Here is a 16,923-nt window from a genome sequence, read left to right as displayed (position 1 = left end):
AATCAGCTCTCAGCTCCTGAGACTCAAGGCTAGATGCCTGGACTGTGGACAGTCCCTGGAGGTTCCTCCAGGGTACTTATTTCTCTGGTAGGCCCTCTCCACCCAGTCCCATAGGATGTTTAGGCTAAGTCTGGCTGTCCTTCATCAAAGAGGCTTTCCATCTGTCTCTTGCTCTGCCTCAGAACCAGGGTGCCCAGAACCCCTCCTCACCCCAAAGCCCCTCCACAGAACAAGAGCCAGCACTGCCTGACTCTGACTTCTCCCATCTGGCCTTGCTCTATTAGGCAAGGCAGGAGAATAGAATGCCTCTGCCACCAGGCTTGGCAGCCTCTGTCTACAGAGGATAGGCATACCCAACTGGTCCTCTGAGGGCTCAGCACAGGCCATTAGCACACAGAGTTGCATGTCAGTCCATTTGAACCCAGGACCACAGGATCCCAAAGACAACTTCACGGAGGAGGTAAGACTGGAGCGAGGCCTGTAGGCTGTGTTTCTGAGGCCAGAATCCCCTCTCCACATACACTCAAAGACTCCTCAGTGCATGTGGGCAGCATGCGAGTGGTGCATGATGGTGCTAGGCTGCCTTCAGCTGTCTGGGAAGCAGATGGAGTATGGCTCAGGGAGGTTTGGTCCTTGCCTAAAGGTACATGGCTGATGGATGGGGGTCCCACCCTAGAGGAGCCTTTGACCCTCTTCTCCCAGAAGCCTTCCCTGGGTACACTGGCCCTTCCGTAGCTGTGGGCATGGCAACCTGAGAGATGACCTTGCAGAAGGGCCTGCTGGGAGTGGGGAGAGGACAGCAGTCAGCGGCATCCTTCCTTCTCCTCCTGCCCTTCTGCAGGGACCTCACAGGGGAAGGGCTTCCTGCTTCAGGAATCGGAGTGGCTCTGGGCTACACACCCCAGTCCAAATAACCCTCCTTGCTGCCTGCCCTCCCAGCTCATCCAACTCCAGGGGGTCCTGTTCTCCAAGAGCTTCTTCCCAGCACTGTGACACATTGTCCTCCCTACCTTGACTCACCCAGTCCCTGAGCTGTCCCATCCACAGCAGCCCAGCTGTTGGCAGGATAAGGGTCCTTTTCATATGCTCTGCGATGTTCTTGGCAAACTTACCCCACCGTTTGTGTCTGTCGTCTGTCTGTGGCCTCTCCGAGGTCTTCAGGTAGCTATACCAGAGAAGGTTGCTTCCCTGGAAGTGGAGGAATGGGGACTGGGGCACTGTCTGCCCTGGTAGATAGAACCATTCTTTAAGAGCTTTTTCATTCATTCCTTTTGCGCTATTGATGTAAAAGAATTGAAACTTGGTTTTCTTTCAGTCTGACTGGCTTGAAACTTTGTGTGAAACCTTGGATTGATTTTTAGTATTTGAAATCAGGGTCATTTTAAATAGGCTGTGCCAACCCTTTCAGACACACAAGACCTGAAAGGAGCAGAAAGTGGGCCTTGGGCCTTGAGTCCCTTTTGGTGGCTCTCATTTAAAGAGATAACATGTCCCTGGATTCCTTCCTGTGGTGCCGCACCCTTGGGAGTGGGCAGAAACCTTGGCAAGCACCTCCCCCACCCACTTGCTTCACAGGCCAGCTGGGCACCTCATCTCCATGTATATAGCCCTTGCCCCTCCATCTCTGCCCCAACAGCCCACCCCAGCACCGTGACCTGCAGGAGGCACCCAGGACTGTGGTGAGCCCCATTAGCAGTACCTTCCACGGGGCTACTTAGGTACTTTGATTACCCCTGAGACAAGAGCTTATCTAAAATCACCACAGTGCCCCCCAGGGCCAGTACCAGTCTCTCTTCTCTGTTGTTTTTTTTTTTTTTTTAGATGATTGGCAGTTCCAGATTCTCACACCTGTGTCGGAGAGGGTCCGGAAAAGCCTGACAAAGTACAGTCAGCAGCCCTGTGTCCCTGCCAGGCCCCTTGGCTTGCACTTGTCTTGCTCCACTGCTGTAGATGTTATTTTAAGAGGCTTAGCAGGGCCGGGCATGGTGGCTCATGCCTGTAATCCCAGCACTTCGGGAGGCCAAGTTGGGCGGATCACAAGATCAGGAGTTCAAGACCAGCCTGGCCAATATGGTGAAACCCCGTCTCTACTAAAAATACAAAAAAATTAGCTGGGTTTAGTGGCGCATGTCTGTAATCCCAGCTGCTCGGGAGCCTGAGGCAGGAGAATTGCTTGAACTCAAGAGGCAGAGGTTGCAGTGAGCCCGAGATTGTGCCACTGCACTCCAGCCTGGGCAACAGAGCTGGACTGCGTCTCAAAAAAAAAGAAGAGGCTCAGCAGAGTCCCCACTCAGTTGGTGGTGGTTCATCGGGAGCAGAAGCCCCTGCACAGCATGCCATCCTTTCTTGCCCACAAAGTTCCTGGTGAGGTCTGGCCACCTTCACTGCCTGTTGAATGGATCTGTGGTTCCTTCACATTGCAGCATCAAGAGGGCGTTAGCACTTTGGGAGTAAATATCTACTTGCCTAAACCAATCCCTAATTTTCATAATGATCACAGCTAGGATTCCACCAGATTGGCAATTCCTTTAGGCCCAGAGCCCAAGAGGCTGTGAGCCGGTGAGCTTGTAGGGCAGCGTGCCAGTCAGTGAAGTCATCCCAGCGAGGCTTGCTTCCTGGAGCTTGCTGCAGGATGTGCTGCTGAGCTGTGCAGTGACTTCAGCTAGTCTCAGACTGGCTGAGGAGAGCCAGCCCTAGCCTGTCTTTCAGGGAGACTTCAACTGCAGGGGCATGGCCTGCTGCCTTTTAGAGACTGAGGCTTCATCAGCATTGTCTGAGCCAGCGGCGTTCTCACTATCAGGGCCAGATTGAATGCTACAGGGCTGTCATTGAGCTGTCACTTGTGTGCCAGGCACTAGGCCACACCTCTGTGGGACCCCATATATGTCAGGGACAGAGGTAGGAAGACAATGGCAATCATGTTAAAAAAACATTAAGGTGGACCCCCAGAGCAGCAAAATCATTTGGCCAAGATCACCCAACCCTTAGGTGGCAGATCTGGGATGGGAAGGTGGGTCTGGGAGCCCAACTCTTAAGCTCCCACTGTGACCCCACGTGGCCTCTGAAGGGTCCCTGTTGCCAATCCTCCCTTTACACACAGGCAGCAAATGGAATGCCCCACCTCTTCTTGATCCCCTCATGCTGGGGACTCAAGTTTGGGACATTTTGTGAGGACTGCAGGCCTGCTCATAACCACCATTCAGGGCTCATGGAGCCTTGTATTCTAGCTTTGCAAGTCAGGGAAGAGCCTTTCATAGGCATGAGACAGAGGTTCCAATCAGGTCCATGCCCTTTCACTCAGGGGTCTTATACATGTCCCAAGTCCTCATTTCTCATTGCTCTGTCAGCCCAGCTAATACTGATGATCTATCAGTTTCTAGGCAGTGGACATTGCAAAGGCAGCTATGAAGGAAGGGTAATCATAACAGTTCTGTAAAGTGGGTGCTTATATTATCACAGTTTTACATGCATGGAAACTGAAGTGTAAATAATTATGGCATTTACAGAGGCTCTCAGAGATAGTAGGTGACAGAGCAGAATTTCATTTCTATCAGCCTAGATCTTCCAGAGTCCAGGCTTTCAACTTTTTTTTAAACAACTTTATATTTTCCTTTTTTTTTTTTTTTTTTTTTGGCGTGTGTGTATGACAGGGTCTCGCTCTGTTATCCAGGCTAGAATGGAGTGCAGTGGTGTGATCACTGCTCAGTGCAGCCTCAACCTCCTGGGCTCAAGTGATCCTCCCACCTCAGCCTCCCAAGTAACTGCCATGCTTGCCTAATTTTTAAAAAATTTTTGTGTACAGACAGGCATCTCCCCATGTTGCCCAGGTTCATCTTGAACTGCTGGGCTCAAGCAGTCCTCCCTCCTTGGCCTCCCAAAGTGCTGGGATTGCAGACATGAACCATTGCATCCAGCCAAAACAAATGTATATGTTGTTGCAAGTTTGCTTACCAGACAGCTCATCCCTACCCTCCCAGTAGGACCCAGCTGATTGGCACTAAAACATGGACCAATACCAGGCTTTAAGGTTGGTGGACCCTGGGGGACCATGTCTACCTTTCTTCTTGTGTTGCCCAAGAGGCCACTGTGGCATGGACCTCTCTGAGATATGTGGTTGCAGTTTTTAGGTGAGAAAGGGACTTAACTTGCTCATGGTCTCCTAGCTAGTAGATGCCACAAGAGGAACTTGAACTTAGCTCTCTGGATTGCTAGCTTATTGAGCTTCACCTTGAGATATAACTGCCAGTCATCTAAAAAGTTCAAGACCGTTTTATTTTTTAAAAGTTCTCGGCTGTGCGCAGTGGCTCACGCATGTAATCCCAGCACTTTGGAAGGGTGAGGCAGGTGGATCACCTGAGGTCAGGAGTTTGAGACCAGCCTGGCCAACATAGTGAAACCCCCTCTCTACTAAAAATACAAAAGATTAGCCAGGTGTGGTAGTGCATGTCCATAGTTACAGCTACTCAGGAGGCTGAGGCAGGAGGTGGAGATTGCAGTGAACCAAGATCATGCCATTGTTACTCCAGCAAGGGCAACAGAGTGAGTCCCTATCTCAAAAAAGAAATTTTTTTAAAGTTCTATTTTATCTCTGTTTATTATAGTATCTCTCTCTCTTTTTTTTTTTTTTTAATGTAATTGTTGCCTTAGAGTTAACAAAATAAACCTTTCATTAATCACAGCCTGTCTTCAGGCGATACTGTACTATGTCATAGGCAGTAGAAGAGCTGCTCATCTTTTGCACTCTTGTTTTCATTCACTCACTTTTATATATGTTCTAAGCCCACAATACATTGCTACTATTTTTGCTTTAGAAAATAGACAATGATGTTTTGGAAAAATCGAAAATAAAAAGAATGTATTTTATATCTACCATAGCTTTAACCATTTCAGGGAACTCCATTGCTTTATGTAGATCCAAGTTTCTATCTGGCTTCATAGTCATTCTACCTGAAGAATTACCTTTAACATTTCTTGTAACTCAGATCTGGTCATGAATCCCCTCGGTTTTTGTTGGCCTGGGGGAATAAAGAAGAACTTTATTTTTTGTGCAATTTTTAGAGATATTTTCACCGAGTATAGAATTCTAAGTTGACTATTCTTTCAGCACTTTAAAGATATTATCGATAATTTGTAGTTTCTAGTGAGAAGTCTGTTGTAATTCTTAACTTTATTCTTTGGTATCTGATGTCTTTCTCTGACTGCCTTCAACATTTTATATCTTTGGGTTTCAGCAATTTCAAAATGGTCCACCTAGGTGTGATTTTTTTTTTTTTTTTTTTTTTTAATGTGTGTGGAGGGATCTTTTCCTTGGTTGGTGTTTTCTGAGAGTCTTGGTGATTTTATATCTCTCATTATTTTTGGAAAACTCTTAATCATTATGTCTTTAAATATTTCTACTGTCCTGTTTCTCCCTCATCTCCTTTTGTGACTTCAGTTAGTGTGTTGGATCATTTGGATGCTCTACTCTGATTCCTCCTGCCTACTCTTTTTCTCTGGGTTTGGATTGCAGATACTCCTCAACTTACAATGGAGTTATTTCCTGATAAAACAATCGTAAGTTGAAAATAAGTCAGAAATGCATTTAATATACCTGACCTACCAACATCATAGTTTAGCTCAATCTAAACTAAACATGCTCAGAATACTTGCCTTAGCCTACAGTTGGGCAAAATCATCTAATGCAAGGGTCCCCAGCCCCTTGGTCACAGACCGGTACTGGTCCGTGGCCTGTAAGGAACTGGGCTGCACAGCAGGAGGTGAGCAGTGGGCAGGCAAGCACTACTGCCTGAGCTCTGCCTCCTGTCCAATCAATGGCAGGCATCATTAGATTCTCATAGGAGTGTGAACCCTACTGTGAACTGCACACGTAAGGGACCTGGGTTGTGTGTTCCTCGAAAGAATCTAATGCCTGAGAATAGTTGCATCTCGAAACTATCTCCCTCTACCCCCACAGTCTGTGGAAAATTGTCTTCCATGAAACTGGCCCCTGGTGCACTGATTAAACACAAAACCTATTTTATGATAAAGTGTTGAATATCTCATGTAAGAGTATCGTACTGCATATCACTAGCTCAGGAAAAATCAAAATTCAAAATTTAAAGTGTAGTTTCTACTGAATGCGTATCACTTTTGCGTTGTAAAGTCAAAAAAAAATTTTAAGTTGAACTATTGTAAGTTGGAGACTGTTCAGTATTTCTAGTTACTTGTTTTCCAGTTTTGAGTTCCTTTTCTTCCTCCGCTGTGTCAAGTTGGCTGCAATGTCTGGAAAAGGCATTCTTCATCTCTGTTACTGTGTTTTTTATTTCTAGCCTTTGCATTTGATTCTTGCTTTTTTTTAATCTCACTGCTGAAATTTCCTGTCTGTTCATGCATGTTGTTCAGCTTTTCTACTACGGCCTTTGACATACTAATCATATTTATGAATCATATTAATCTTAGTTATTTTAAATTCCCTGACATGTAGTTCCAGTATCTGGGTCATCTGGGAGCCTGGTTCTGCTGATTGTTTTGTCTCTTGACAATGTACTTTTTTCTTTCTGTCTGTGTGTCTTACAATTTTTACATTGAATACCAGATATCATGTAGGACAGAGGAGACTGAAATAAGTAATATTTATGCCTGGAATAGGCTTTCTCTTTTGTTTCTAGGCCTTTAGTAGGGAAAGTTGAATTAGGCTAGTCAGAAATTGAGCTGGCTTGGGTTTTGTTGTTGCTGTAGTTACCTTCAGTGCCCCAGTGGTGCCATCATAACTCACTGCAGCCTTGACCGCCCAAGCTCAAATTCCTCTTATGTTACCTTGTGCTTAGTAGGGGCGCTGGCTTGCCACAAGGTTTTTCTCAACATTGCAGTTCCACCTTCAGCCTTAGGCCTTTGTGTGCATCTCAGGGAGGGGACTCCGCCATGCTCTTGCCTTCTCCCCGCAGTACTGCTTTGCTTGTTACTTAGTGCATGCTAGCCTGGGGTTAGGGACACAGGGCAGTTCTCTGTTGTCTTGGTCCCAGCCTCAGACTTAGGTGGGCTCTATGTCCCTGCATCTCAGGGGTAGGACTTTCTCAGTGATGCTGCTCCTCCTTCAGTGGTGGGAGACCTCTAATGTTTGGACCCTATATGATTTCCTGCCCCTCCCTTAGAATAGAAAGTTTTTCCTTTTCCCTTCCTCAGCTGCAATGGGTTTTCACCTGTACCCTGGAGGCAACAAGGTTTCCTCCCCTACCTCTGTGCCTAAAGGCTTCTGTTCTTCCAGGTAGGCTTTGTACCTTTTCCGTGGCAGCAACCACTCCTCCCCTCCAGGTCTGTTCTACTCCCAGAAAGGTTTCCTCAGCTTCCCTCCCTGCCCTGTCCCCCCCGCCGTTCTTTCTCCTGAGCACCTGTGAAGGTCCGAAGAAAGCAGCCAGTGAGTGAGTACAAATGTCTTTTGCATCTGTGGCTCCCAAAGATCTAGAGTTCTTTCAGATCACACTAGCTTTTATCAACAGATTAAAAATGTTTACTGAATTCTTTCCTACTTCATTTATTTCTGTTATATTTATATGGTAGAAATACTACCTAATGGTGGCTACTGTGTATCTCTTCCCAACTCCACATTTGGCAACAGCACATTGGTAACTTGAAAATTGCCATGGTGGGAACATTTACACTACAGAAATCAGTAAGTGCTATTAATCAGGGCTTTCTTTTTCCCTGAGAGCCAGTTGTTAAACATTTACCAGAATACCACTGTTTGGGAGAACCCCAGGAGGGTTGACCATGAAGATTGGTGCCTTTGGTGAGTGGCTTGGTGGCCTCTGGGATGGGTTGGGCCCAGCAGTGTTGAATGGCTGTGTTCTGGCCATCTCCTGCAAGGCAGTCCCTAGGCCACCGGCAGGGAGACTCACCATAGGGAGGTCCCCTGTGTTGGAAGTGGTGTAGGTTAATGCTCTTGCCCTCTCTTCCTCTTTCTTCCCTCAGACCGCAGCCAGGACAGCACAGCCGTAGCGCTCTCAGACTCCAGCTCGACGCAGGACTTCTTTAACGAGCCCACCAGCTTACTGGAAGGCTCCAGGAAATCCTACACAGAGAAGAGGCTGCCCATTCTTAGTTCCCAAGCAGGAGCAATGGGTAAAGACCTTCAGGGAGCTACAGAAGAAAGAGGTATGAAGCTCTAACTCAGTGAATTAGAATCACTTTGATGTCCTGTGGCATTCTGGGAAGAGCTGAAGGCTTCGTGGCCCAGGGATCTTGACTGGGCAAGTTGCTCACTCTCTGGGCCTTCGTTATTCTCCCTGTGGGATGGGAATGGTCCCAGTTCCCACCCCGGGGTAGTGAGGATGAGCAAGGCAGCTCCTGAGAGTGCGCACAGAGCCCAGCACCATATGTGCTTTAGGGATGCTTCTTGTTGTTGTTATGACCCCCACAGCCCAGCCTGGGAAATCCATGTCTGTGACATCAGTGTGCTCTGGTTTTTTTTCTTGATAAATGGTTATTTTAAAAGTCTTTGGATCCTAAATATCACAAATGTGGTTTTTTTTTTTTTTAGTCTGAATCATATCAGGTCTTCAGGAAAAATCTTCCTCTTTTTTTTGGCAGAGGGCCCTGATCTAAGCCTGTGGTATCTCTCCTTGGGGGCCCCAGGCCCTGTTTGTAGAAATCAGTTGGCACAGCCCTTCACCTGGGCTTACTGGGAGATCACAGGCAGACTGGGGTATTCCTGGCCCCACTCTGAGCTGTGACTGGTCAGCTGTAGATTTCAGAGCTTTCCTACTCTGGCCAGGGCTTACAGGTGTTTCCCAAACAATAATAACAACCTAGCCCCATACTCTTTTCTGTGCTGGGCACTGTCCTAATTTATTTGCTTCTCCCAAGCACCCTAGGAAAAAAGCATAATGACTATTCCCATTTTATAGCTGAAGAACTCGGGATTCAGAGAAGGTCCAGAATTTGCCCTGTCAGTCTGCACCCTTAACCATTACCTCATGCTACCTCTCCAGGTTGGGTGGATGGACAGGGAAAAACATTGGTGATAACCTGCCTCCCTGAGGGACCCCAGCCTTGTCCCAGGAAGTCCCAGAGCAAGCCCTGGATGAGAGCTCACACATAGATGTGGCAGTGGGCCAGAGCCATCCATGCTAGGGAAGACCTCTCCCAGCTCTCTGCTCCCTGCTAGCCTCCCCTGGCTGGCCTTAGAAGGGCATGAGGCCACATCCCCTGTAGGTTGGAAGTGCCCCCATTAGGGGACACCTGGTAGAGACATCAGATAAGAGGGCACAGAATGGAGGACTTACCAGGTGGATTTACTTGTGTCTGGTCCTCGTTGAGAGATGAAGCCACTACCCCACTCTCTTACCAGGCAGTCACTATGCTGTCACCAGCCAATGTTGACATTCTGTAACTGACATAAACACACTGTAGGAAGTGTGGAATGGGAAGGAGAAAGGTAATTTATACTCTTAACACTCTAATACAGCATCTCTGGTCTTAAAAATGAGACTTTTTAAACTTCTCGGACAAGACCTACCATGTGTGCTCTGTGGCCTGTCAAGCAGTGACTGCTGTGGTTGGTATTATGTCATCATGAGCTTCTCTCCGCCTTACATGGGGAGGGGGACATGGGTGTTAGGGGAGCAAAGCAAAGAGCGAGTTGACTTTGGTCTGGCACAGCCTATGCAGGCCCTTCTAGACTCATGAAGAGTGTCCTGCCTCTTCCCTCCTTCCATTAGAGCCAGTGGTTTAAGCAGATAGTTTGTGGGGCTGGCTATTGGTGAAGAAACTTAGGGTAGAACCAAATGTCATCACAATAGCTGATAAGCATGAAATGAAACCTCTTGCTTCCATGGCCGTGTTCCTCCTCTGTAAGCCTGGCTTTTCTTGGTAACCGTGGTGGTGAAGTTGATGAACTTCCTGTTGGGAAAGCAGATAGAGCTGGGAATGCATCCCAAGCCCACTGCCAGCAGACAGTTCTGGGAGCAGAGCACTCCTCCAGACCTGGTCTTGGTCAGTGGTGGTCTCCAACATGTACTCCCCTTGGCTCCCCCATTGGGTAGCAGCCTGGCCATCACAGCCTGCAGTACTTGAGCAACCTTTGGCCTCCCTGCGGAAAGCCAGGCCTGCAGCGCTTAGGCAGTGTTGAGTGCAGGCCTCAAGTGTGCTCCACACCTCTTGTCTTCCCAGCACACCCTCATAGAGAGTCTAGCCACCAGCCTGCTGCTTCTTCCATCATTAATGTTGCGGGGTGCAGGCCCTCACTCATGCGTTTTGTATTTGTTATCAAGCAGTGGGGCACAACAGGTTCAGATCTGCACTGAGGGGAAGCAGAAACAGATCTGACAGCCACATCCTGCCTGGCACCAAGATGCGCTCCCTCCCACCATGTCTAGCAGGCACATGCTGTCACACTGCCTGAGGACCAGCCTCCTTTCTTTAATTCTCCAGAGGCTGTCTTTCTCCACTCTGGCCTTGACTGAGGTGCCTTAAGGAGAGAGCCTTTCCCAGAAGTGACTGATGCAGCTAGCTGAAGCTCACCTTTGCAAGGAGTAGAGCTTCAAAAAAAAAAGTGTAAAATATGAAAGTGACAAGAGTAAAGACTTACTTATTTGAGAAGAAAGTTGCTCACAGTTTGATCACTTAAACACAAACCCACTCTATTATATCATGTTGAAGGCAAGAGGGTAAAACCCAAATCATTCTGAAGGCAAGAGTTGACAACCACCTGTTGTGATCCAGGCAGTGGACACAAGGGCATGCCAGAATAGCCACATCTGCCCATTCCTGGTCAAGTAGAGGCCTACTGACCATGCCTGTGTACTACACGCAAGACAGGGTGATAAATGGTTGTGTCAGGGGAGGCTGCCTTGGGGGCAGTTGACCTACCTGCCAGTGCCCAGCTTCCTGCCCATCTTGCCTGCCCACCCTTTGTGGAGAGCACCCTTACTGGGCTCTTTTCTCAGCTTAGGAGAGTTTGAGTAAGAGGACCTCAGAAGGCAAAAGAGACTGACTTGAGGTCTCTGCTAGAACGTATTGGCCTGGGACTCTCAGCTGTTGGTGTCTTGCCAAGATGTGTAGCCACTTGCAGGTCAGGCTCTTCTATAACGAGGCCCCCTGAGTTCACTGGGCCATCAGTACATATCAGTCTAGAGGCTCAGCTAGAGGCCTGTCTGTGCCTCATGCTTCCTAGGACCTCCATGGGCTGTTGTAGATCAGATGGCTCCTGTGCTCTGTGCTCTGTTGGCCTTGGCACATGCACCACAGGCATTCCAAGCCAGTCTTCCTTGCCAGCAGCAGACACTGGCCTAGGCTGGAGTATCCAGTGCACACATTTCACTTGCTTCCTCTTGTTAGAAAGTTTTCTTGTCTTCATGCAGCTAGCGGTAGATTTGGACATCCTGGCTGGGAAATGTGGTGTGGTCCTGTTGGCATTTCTGACCTTCTTTCTTCCAGTAAGGAAGTGGATGACTCTGTGACCTGTTCAGCAGTGGGAGTGGATGCTGTGGATAAGGCAGCTCACACCATCTCTCCTGGGCCACTTAGGCCACCCAGACCCCTAAGTAACTGATTGGTGGTGGTGGTGTTGTTTCTGAGATAGGGTCTCGCCTTGTTGCCCATGCTGGAATGCGTGGCTCACTATAGCCTTGACCTTCTGAGCTCAAGAGATCCTCCTTCCGAGTAGCTGGGACTACAGGTGCCACCACACCTGCTTAATTTTTAAAAATTTTTTGGTAGAAATGAGGTCTTGCTATGTTGCCCCAGGCTGGTCTCAAACTCTTGGCCTCAAGCAGTCCTCTCACCTTAGCCTCTCAAAGTGCTGGGATTACAGGTGTGAGTTACCACGCACAGCCTATTAATAGGCAAAAGAAAGAGAAAAGAGAATAGTTCTCTCTCCAAGCAGGTCCTCCTTGCAGCTGGGTTTTTAACTCAGTCTAGGATTGCTATTTTCTTCTCTCTTTATGTGTTCTGAGATCTCTGGCTGAATTCTTGACCACCTGCCTGGTTTCCATAAAAACTGTACTCTTGTGTGTCTTTGTGTCCAAGCTCTCCGTGCCTGATGTGAACCACTGAGAGGCCTGCATCGTCATCTGATTCCTCTGTCTTCCCCGTGCCTAGCACAGGGCAGCTCCCAGTGTCATGGCTTACACTGTTTGGTGAGCCATGTTTTGAACACATTAGAAACCTGGCACATTTTTGAATAAAGTGATGGTATCCCCTGTAAGATGGGTGCCAGCCCTAAGCTGTGGTACGTAGGCAGCTTCCTGAGCTCACGTGAGAAGACAGTGTAGTGTGGAAGGAGCTAGGACCTCTGGGCACTCAGTCATTCCGGCCATCTCAAAGGGTGGGGGAGGGGACAGCCTGTGGGAGGCTCTGGGCCTGGGGAAGGGGAGATGCTCTTATGGCTTCTCTTTGCAAACACCACTGGGGGCAGTGATGCAGGGGAGGGAGAAGGGCAATGGCTCCAGGAGAAGCAGTGATGGTGGAGAGGCAAGGACACTGAGGGAGGCAGTCCACTGGGCTGCAGGGGAGGAGAGAGGGAAGGTCACACTAATGGCAGGTGGCTGAGGGCAGTATAGGGAGTGACTGCTCAAATTCTTTCCTCAACGATAACAGTGATGGTGGACAAGCTGGCCACACACCTGATGTCTGCAGATAGGCTTTGACTTAGCATGTGAGGAACTGGGGGTCTTGGTCGTTGCCCATTCGGCCCTGCTCCAGCAGGCCCCAGCTGTCTCCAGGCCGATACTACAGTAGGGAGAGGGCTCAGCCATAGCACACCACCTAAGAGCTGCTGCTGCTGGCTGCTTCTCTGGCCTCCTCCAGGCAGGTTGCACAGGGCGTGCGATGTTCCTGGGTGTCTAAGGAGCCACAGGCCACAAGACCCCTTGCCTTTGTCCCTTGTTCCCCAGCCCCTTCCATCTGTCCCACCCTCCCGGGCCAGACAGCTTTCTCCTTCTGTAGCCAAGGAGCCTGCAGCTCAGGGTCTAGCTCAAGATGACCTAGGCCACTGTCATCATCCTGAGGCCAGCCCTGCAGCCCCACCATCCAGCCTAGGCTCTCCTAATGTGAACTGCTGCCCCATGGTCCCTGGTGGAGCAAGGCTGGGTGTTCAGGAGCTGAGCTCATGTCATATGAGGGCCCATATGGGAGCACTTGGCTCACACACAGCAGCAGCAACTCTGAAGAGGGATGTTGGGCAGGCAGTGGGCTGAGCACTGAGCACAGGAGCAGATGTGATACTTTGTGAGCCCTCTCCTGGCTGTGTTTTATTCAATAATGGTGGTGGCAACACCTGCCCTTTGTGGGTTGCTTCCCCATGCCCCAGCCCCAGAGGTGGGACAGCTTGTGTCACCATTCAGAGGGGAAGACCCAGAGCCCAGCCCATAACTCCCATTCTCTGTAGCCTCCGGGTCCCCCACTGCATGCCAATTGGGACAGCCTGTTTCACAGAGCGGGAGACCTCAGTTGAGGCAGAGCCAGCACGGGGCCCTGTGTCTACTGCTGCTGCTGGGTCCAGCACCCACTCAGCAAAGGCATTGATCCAGCCATACCCGGTCCCCCCACCAAGGCTCCTCCATCACTGGTGGTAGACCACTGCATGGGCAGGGCCTTAAACCAGGGTGACTCTTTTCCTTCTTCTCAACTGTAGGAAAAAATGAGGAGTGCTTGGAGAATACAGAAGACTTCCGGGCTGCAGAGCAAGGTGTCCAGAAGCCTGCTGCAGAACCTCCGACCTCTGCCTGCATCCCTGGCAAGCCCTCAGCATCCACACCCACCCTGTGCGATGGGAAGAAGAAAGGGGACCTTGCAGGGGAGCCAGTGGCCTTCCCCCAGGGACTGCCAGCTGGTGCTGAGGAGCAGCGGCAGTTTCTCACAGAGCAGTGCATCGCCTCCTTCCGCTTGTGCCTGAGCCGCTTCCCCCAACACTATAAGAGTCTCTACCGGCTGGCCTTCCTCTACACCTACAGCAAGACCCACCGGGTGAGTGGACTGCCCGGACAAGCGGGCTTGGATCTTCTTCCATGGACAGGCAGGCATCTTTGAAGGTTGGTGGGCAAAGCTAAGACAGATTGGAGCTTCATAGTACCAGCACATGGGAGGGATGGGCGAGAGAGCTGCAGGAGGCAGGGCCAGACCCAGGAGTAGGCCAACTTCCCAGGGAACCAGTGGTGAGGACCCAGGGTCACAGCCAGGAATGGAGGGAAGAACAGGTGTAGGGGGCCGCACAGCCTCAGGGGTAGGCTGTGGTGGAAGGGATAAGAGTCCATAGGCTCATCACTCTTTCCTGTGAGGGCTATGCAGCGACTCACACTCTGATGTTGTGCTCCCTTGCCCCTGCCATTGACCCATCATCTCAGCAAGAATATGCCTCTCTTCCAGGTGCCCTAGGGGCCCTGCCTACTCTCTGTTCCGGCCTTGTTTGCCCCAGGCCCCATATCTCCAGCTGCATCTTGCAGGGGCCTCCTCACCATACCCTGCCCTTGGGCTCTTCTCTCTGGTGCAGCTGCTAGAACCATCTTCACAGCCCCTGCTTCATGGGGGTTGAGTGCTGACAACCTCCTCCAGCTCTTTTTGGAAAGCAGATGATGTAGTGATCCTTAACAGCTGCCCCAGGCTTAAGCGCTTCCAGGGACTTGCCAGCCAGACCTCTTCTGCTGGTGTTTAGATTTGTGGAGGTAGTGTGGCCTGGGCAGGGCCTAAAGTAGGGGTGACTTTCTTTTCCTTCACACAGGAGGTGTTGGGCAACGTCCTGGTTGTTGTTCTGCCTGCTGGAGCTACATTCTAAGGAGGGGTCAAATTTTAAAACATGCAGATGGCTAGGCGTGGTAGCTCACACCTGTAATCCCAGCACTTTGGGAGGCCAAGGCCGGGGGGATTACCTGAGGTCAGGAGTTCGAGACCAACCTGGCCAATGTGGTAAAACCTTGTCTCTACTGAAAATACAAATATTAGCCAGGCATGGTGGCATACGCCTGTAGTCCCAGCTACTCTGGAGGCTTAGGCATGAGAATTGCTCAAACCTAGAAGGCAGAGGTTGCAGTGAGCCGAGACCATGCCACTGCACTTCAGCCTGGGTGACAGAGCGAGACTGTCTCAAAAATAAAAATAAAAAATAAAAACATTCAGATGAGTAAGGCAAGTCTCATTTGACCAATACCAGAGAGAAAATAACGGGATGCACAGAGGGGTGAGGGTGCTGCTGTGCCTCTGCAAAGACACCTTTTTTTTTTTCTTTAATTATGGGATGCCACAAAGACACCTTTTATGCTGAGACCTGTAGTGTGAATAGGGGACAGCATTGGTCTAGAAGGGAGAGTACCCAGACAGGGCAAGAAGCCCAGGAAGGTGGCCATTCTGGGCTGACATCAGTGTAGGCAAGGGCCAGGGAGGGCCAAGTGTGCTGAGCAAGCAGGGGTGACCTTTAGGGTCTATCTGTGAGGACTCAGTCAGGTCCTCCTCCTAGAGGTCCCCTGTGGGTTCCCTCCAACATTCTCTGTGGAATGTTTGAAGAACCAGAATGGACAGTTGGCCAAGAGATGAGTCCTGGCTTGGCATTGGCTATGTGCAAGAAGTGGTACTTCACAGAATTCTGTTTGGAGGATTAGATACAGGGGTCCAAGAAGGTAAGTGCTCTGTCCCCACTTTGACCAGCGTGCTCACATGGCTTGGTTGATTTCCTCGGGGTACAGCAGTCGACACAGGTCTGAGAGGGAGGGAGTCTCATCTGAGGCTTTGGTCTATAGTTCAGGGTGCAGTGCATGCTGGTAAATGACAGCTAGCTCCAGCTCCTCTGGCTGCTGGTGCCACACTGGAGCCTGGCTTGCTCTCTGCCCAGACTGCCCTTGGCAGTGGACCTTACCTCTGTGCCCCAGGCCTTCTGCACTCAGGTGGACCTGGATCTTAATAAACCCCAACCAGCATGTCTTCACTGCTAAAGCTGTCTTTGGGCCTGAGGGGCAATGGCTGATATGAGCCCTGTTGGGCCCACCATTGCTTTGGGAACTTTCCCCCTTCCCTCTTTTGGGAGCAGCAGAGCCCACTACAAGAGCCCACACACACATCAGTGGAATAGACACTAGTAACCAATGTCCTTTCCTCCCCCACCTCTGGTGTCCCTCTGTTCAAAAGCTTCCTCAGGCAGCCATGCAGCCCCCTCTAGCTGTGGTCAGCTCTGACCAGGATCTGGTGTTTTCTAGTAGTGAGCCCAGACCCTTCCCCATCCTGTTACAGACTACCTCTCCAGAAGCAGATGCGAAGGTGGAATTTTGGGTACAAAATGTTTATTAGGAGTTGGCGTTTGTGCAAGGGAAAGCAGTGAAAGAGCAGGTTTGGGTGGAGAAGAGTTGAGTGGCGATATAGGCCCCACCCACCCAGCCTCCACTTCCCCGATAAATGGCTTTATGTTGGATTTGAAGGAGCCAGTGCATGTAAAGTGCTTAGCTCAGCACTAGACACAGAATGCTGTTATTACAGCTTGCCTCTTCTCTTGATAAATTTTTTAGAAGTAGTATTTATGTCAAAATTAAAGAAAAGTCGGAGGGAGGTAACCATAATTCCACCACCCTAAAATTTGCTATCTTGGATCTAGTACGGGTTGAGTATTCTTTTTTTTGGAGGGGAGGTGGGCTTTCCAGCAAAACCAGAAAGCATGCTAGACAAATTCTAGAAGAGCTGTAACACTGATTGAGTATTCTTTATACGAAATGCTTGGGACCAGAAGGGTTTTGGATTTTGGCTTTTTTCCAGATCTGAGAATATTTGCATTATACCTACCTGGCTTAGCCATCCCTAAGCGAAAAATCTGAAATCCAAAATGCTTCAATGAGGCTGTGCACGGTGGCTCACACCTGTAATCCCAGCACTTTGGAAGGCTGATGGACCACCTGAGGTCAGGAGTTTGAGACCAGCCTGGCCAACATGGGAAAACCTTGTCTCTACTAAAAATACAAAAATTAGCCAGGC

At 49.7% G+C, this 16,923-nt stretch overlaps 1 protein-coding gene and 1 non-coding gene across 8 annotated transcripts in view; one reads left to right on the top strand and one right to left on the bottom strand.

Moving 5' to 3' along the window:
* Positions 1–16,923, top strand: part of CABIN1 (calcineurin binding protein 1) — a 157,664-nt gene that overhangs the window by 85,213 nt on the left and 55,528 nt on the right. For 5 of the 7 annotated variants that reach the window (XR_004262242.1, XM_032256649.1, XM_032256648.1 and 2 more), the window contains 2 exons: positions 7,948–8,130; positions 13,610–13,941. Coding sequence is in view for 6 of the 7 variants with exons in the window: in XM_032256649.1 (XP_032112540.1) it covers positions 7,948–8,130; positions 13,610–13,941 (515 nt within the window). In the remaining variant the exon portion in view is untranslated. The remainder of the gene's footprint in view (positions 1–7,947; positions 8,131–13,609; positions 13,942–16,923) is intronic. The other 2 variants (XM_032256651.1, XM_032256653.1) reach the window with 2 other exon arrangements.
* LOC116535677 lies at positions 16,583–16,643 on the bottom strand. The gene has a single exon (XR_004262320.1). It is a non-coding gene; the product is annotated as a U7 small nuclear RNA (small nuclear RNA).

Source organism: Sapajus apella, unplaced genomic scaffold, assembly GCF_009761245.1.
Source record: "Sapajus apella isolate SASKATOON/1434 unplaced genomic scaffold, GSC_monkey_1.0 scaffold95, whole genome shotgun sequence".
Lineage (NCBI taxonomy): Eukaryota > Metazoa > Chordata > Mammalia > Primates > Cebidae > Sapajus > Sapajus apella.
This window is presented reverse-complemented; position numbering and strand designations above follow the sequence as displayed.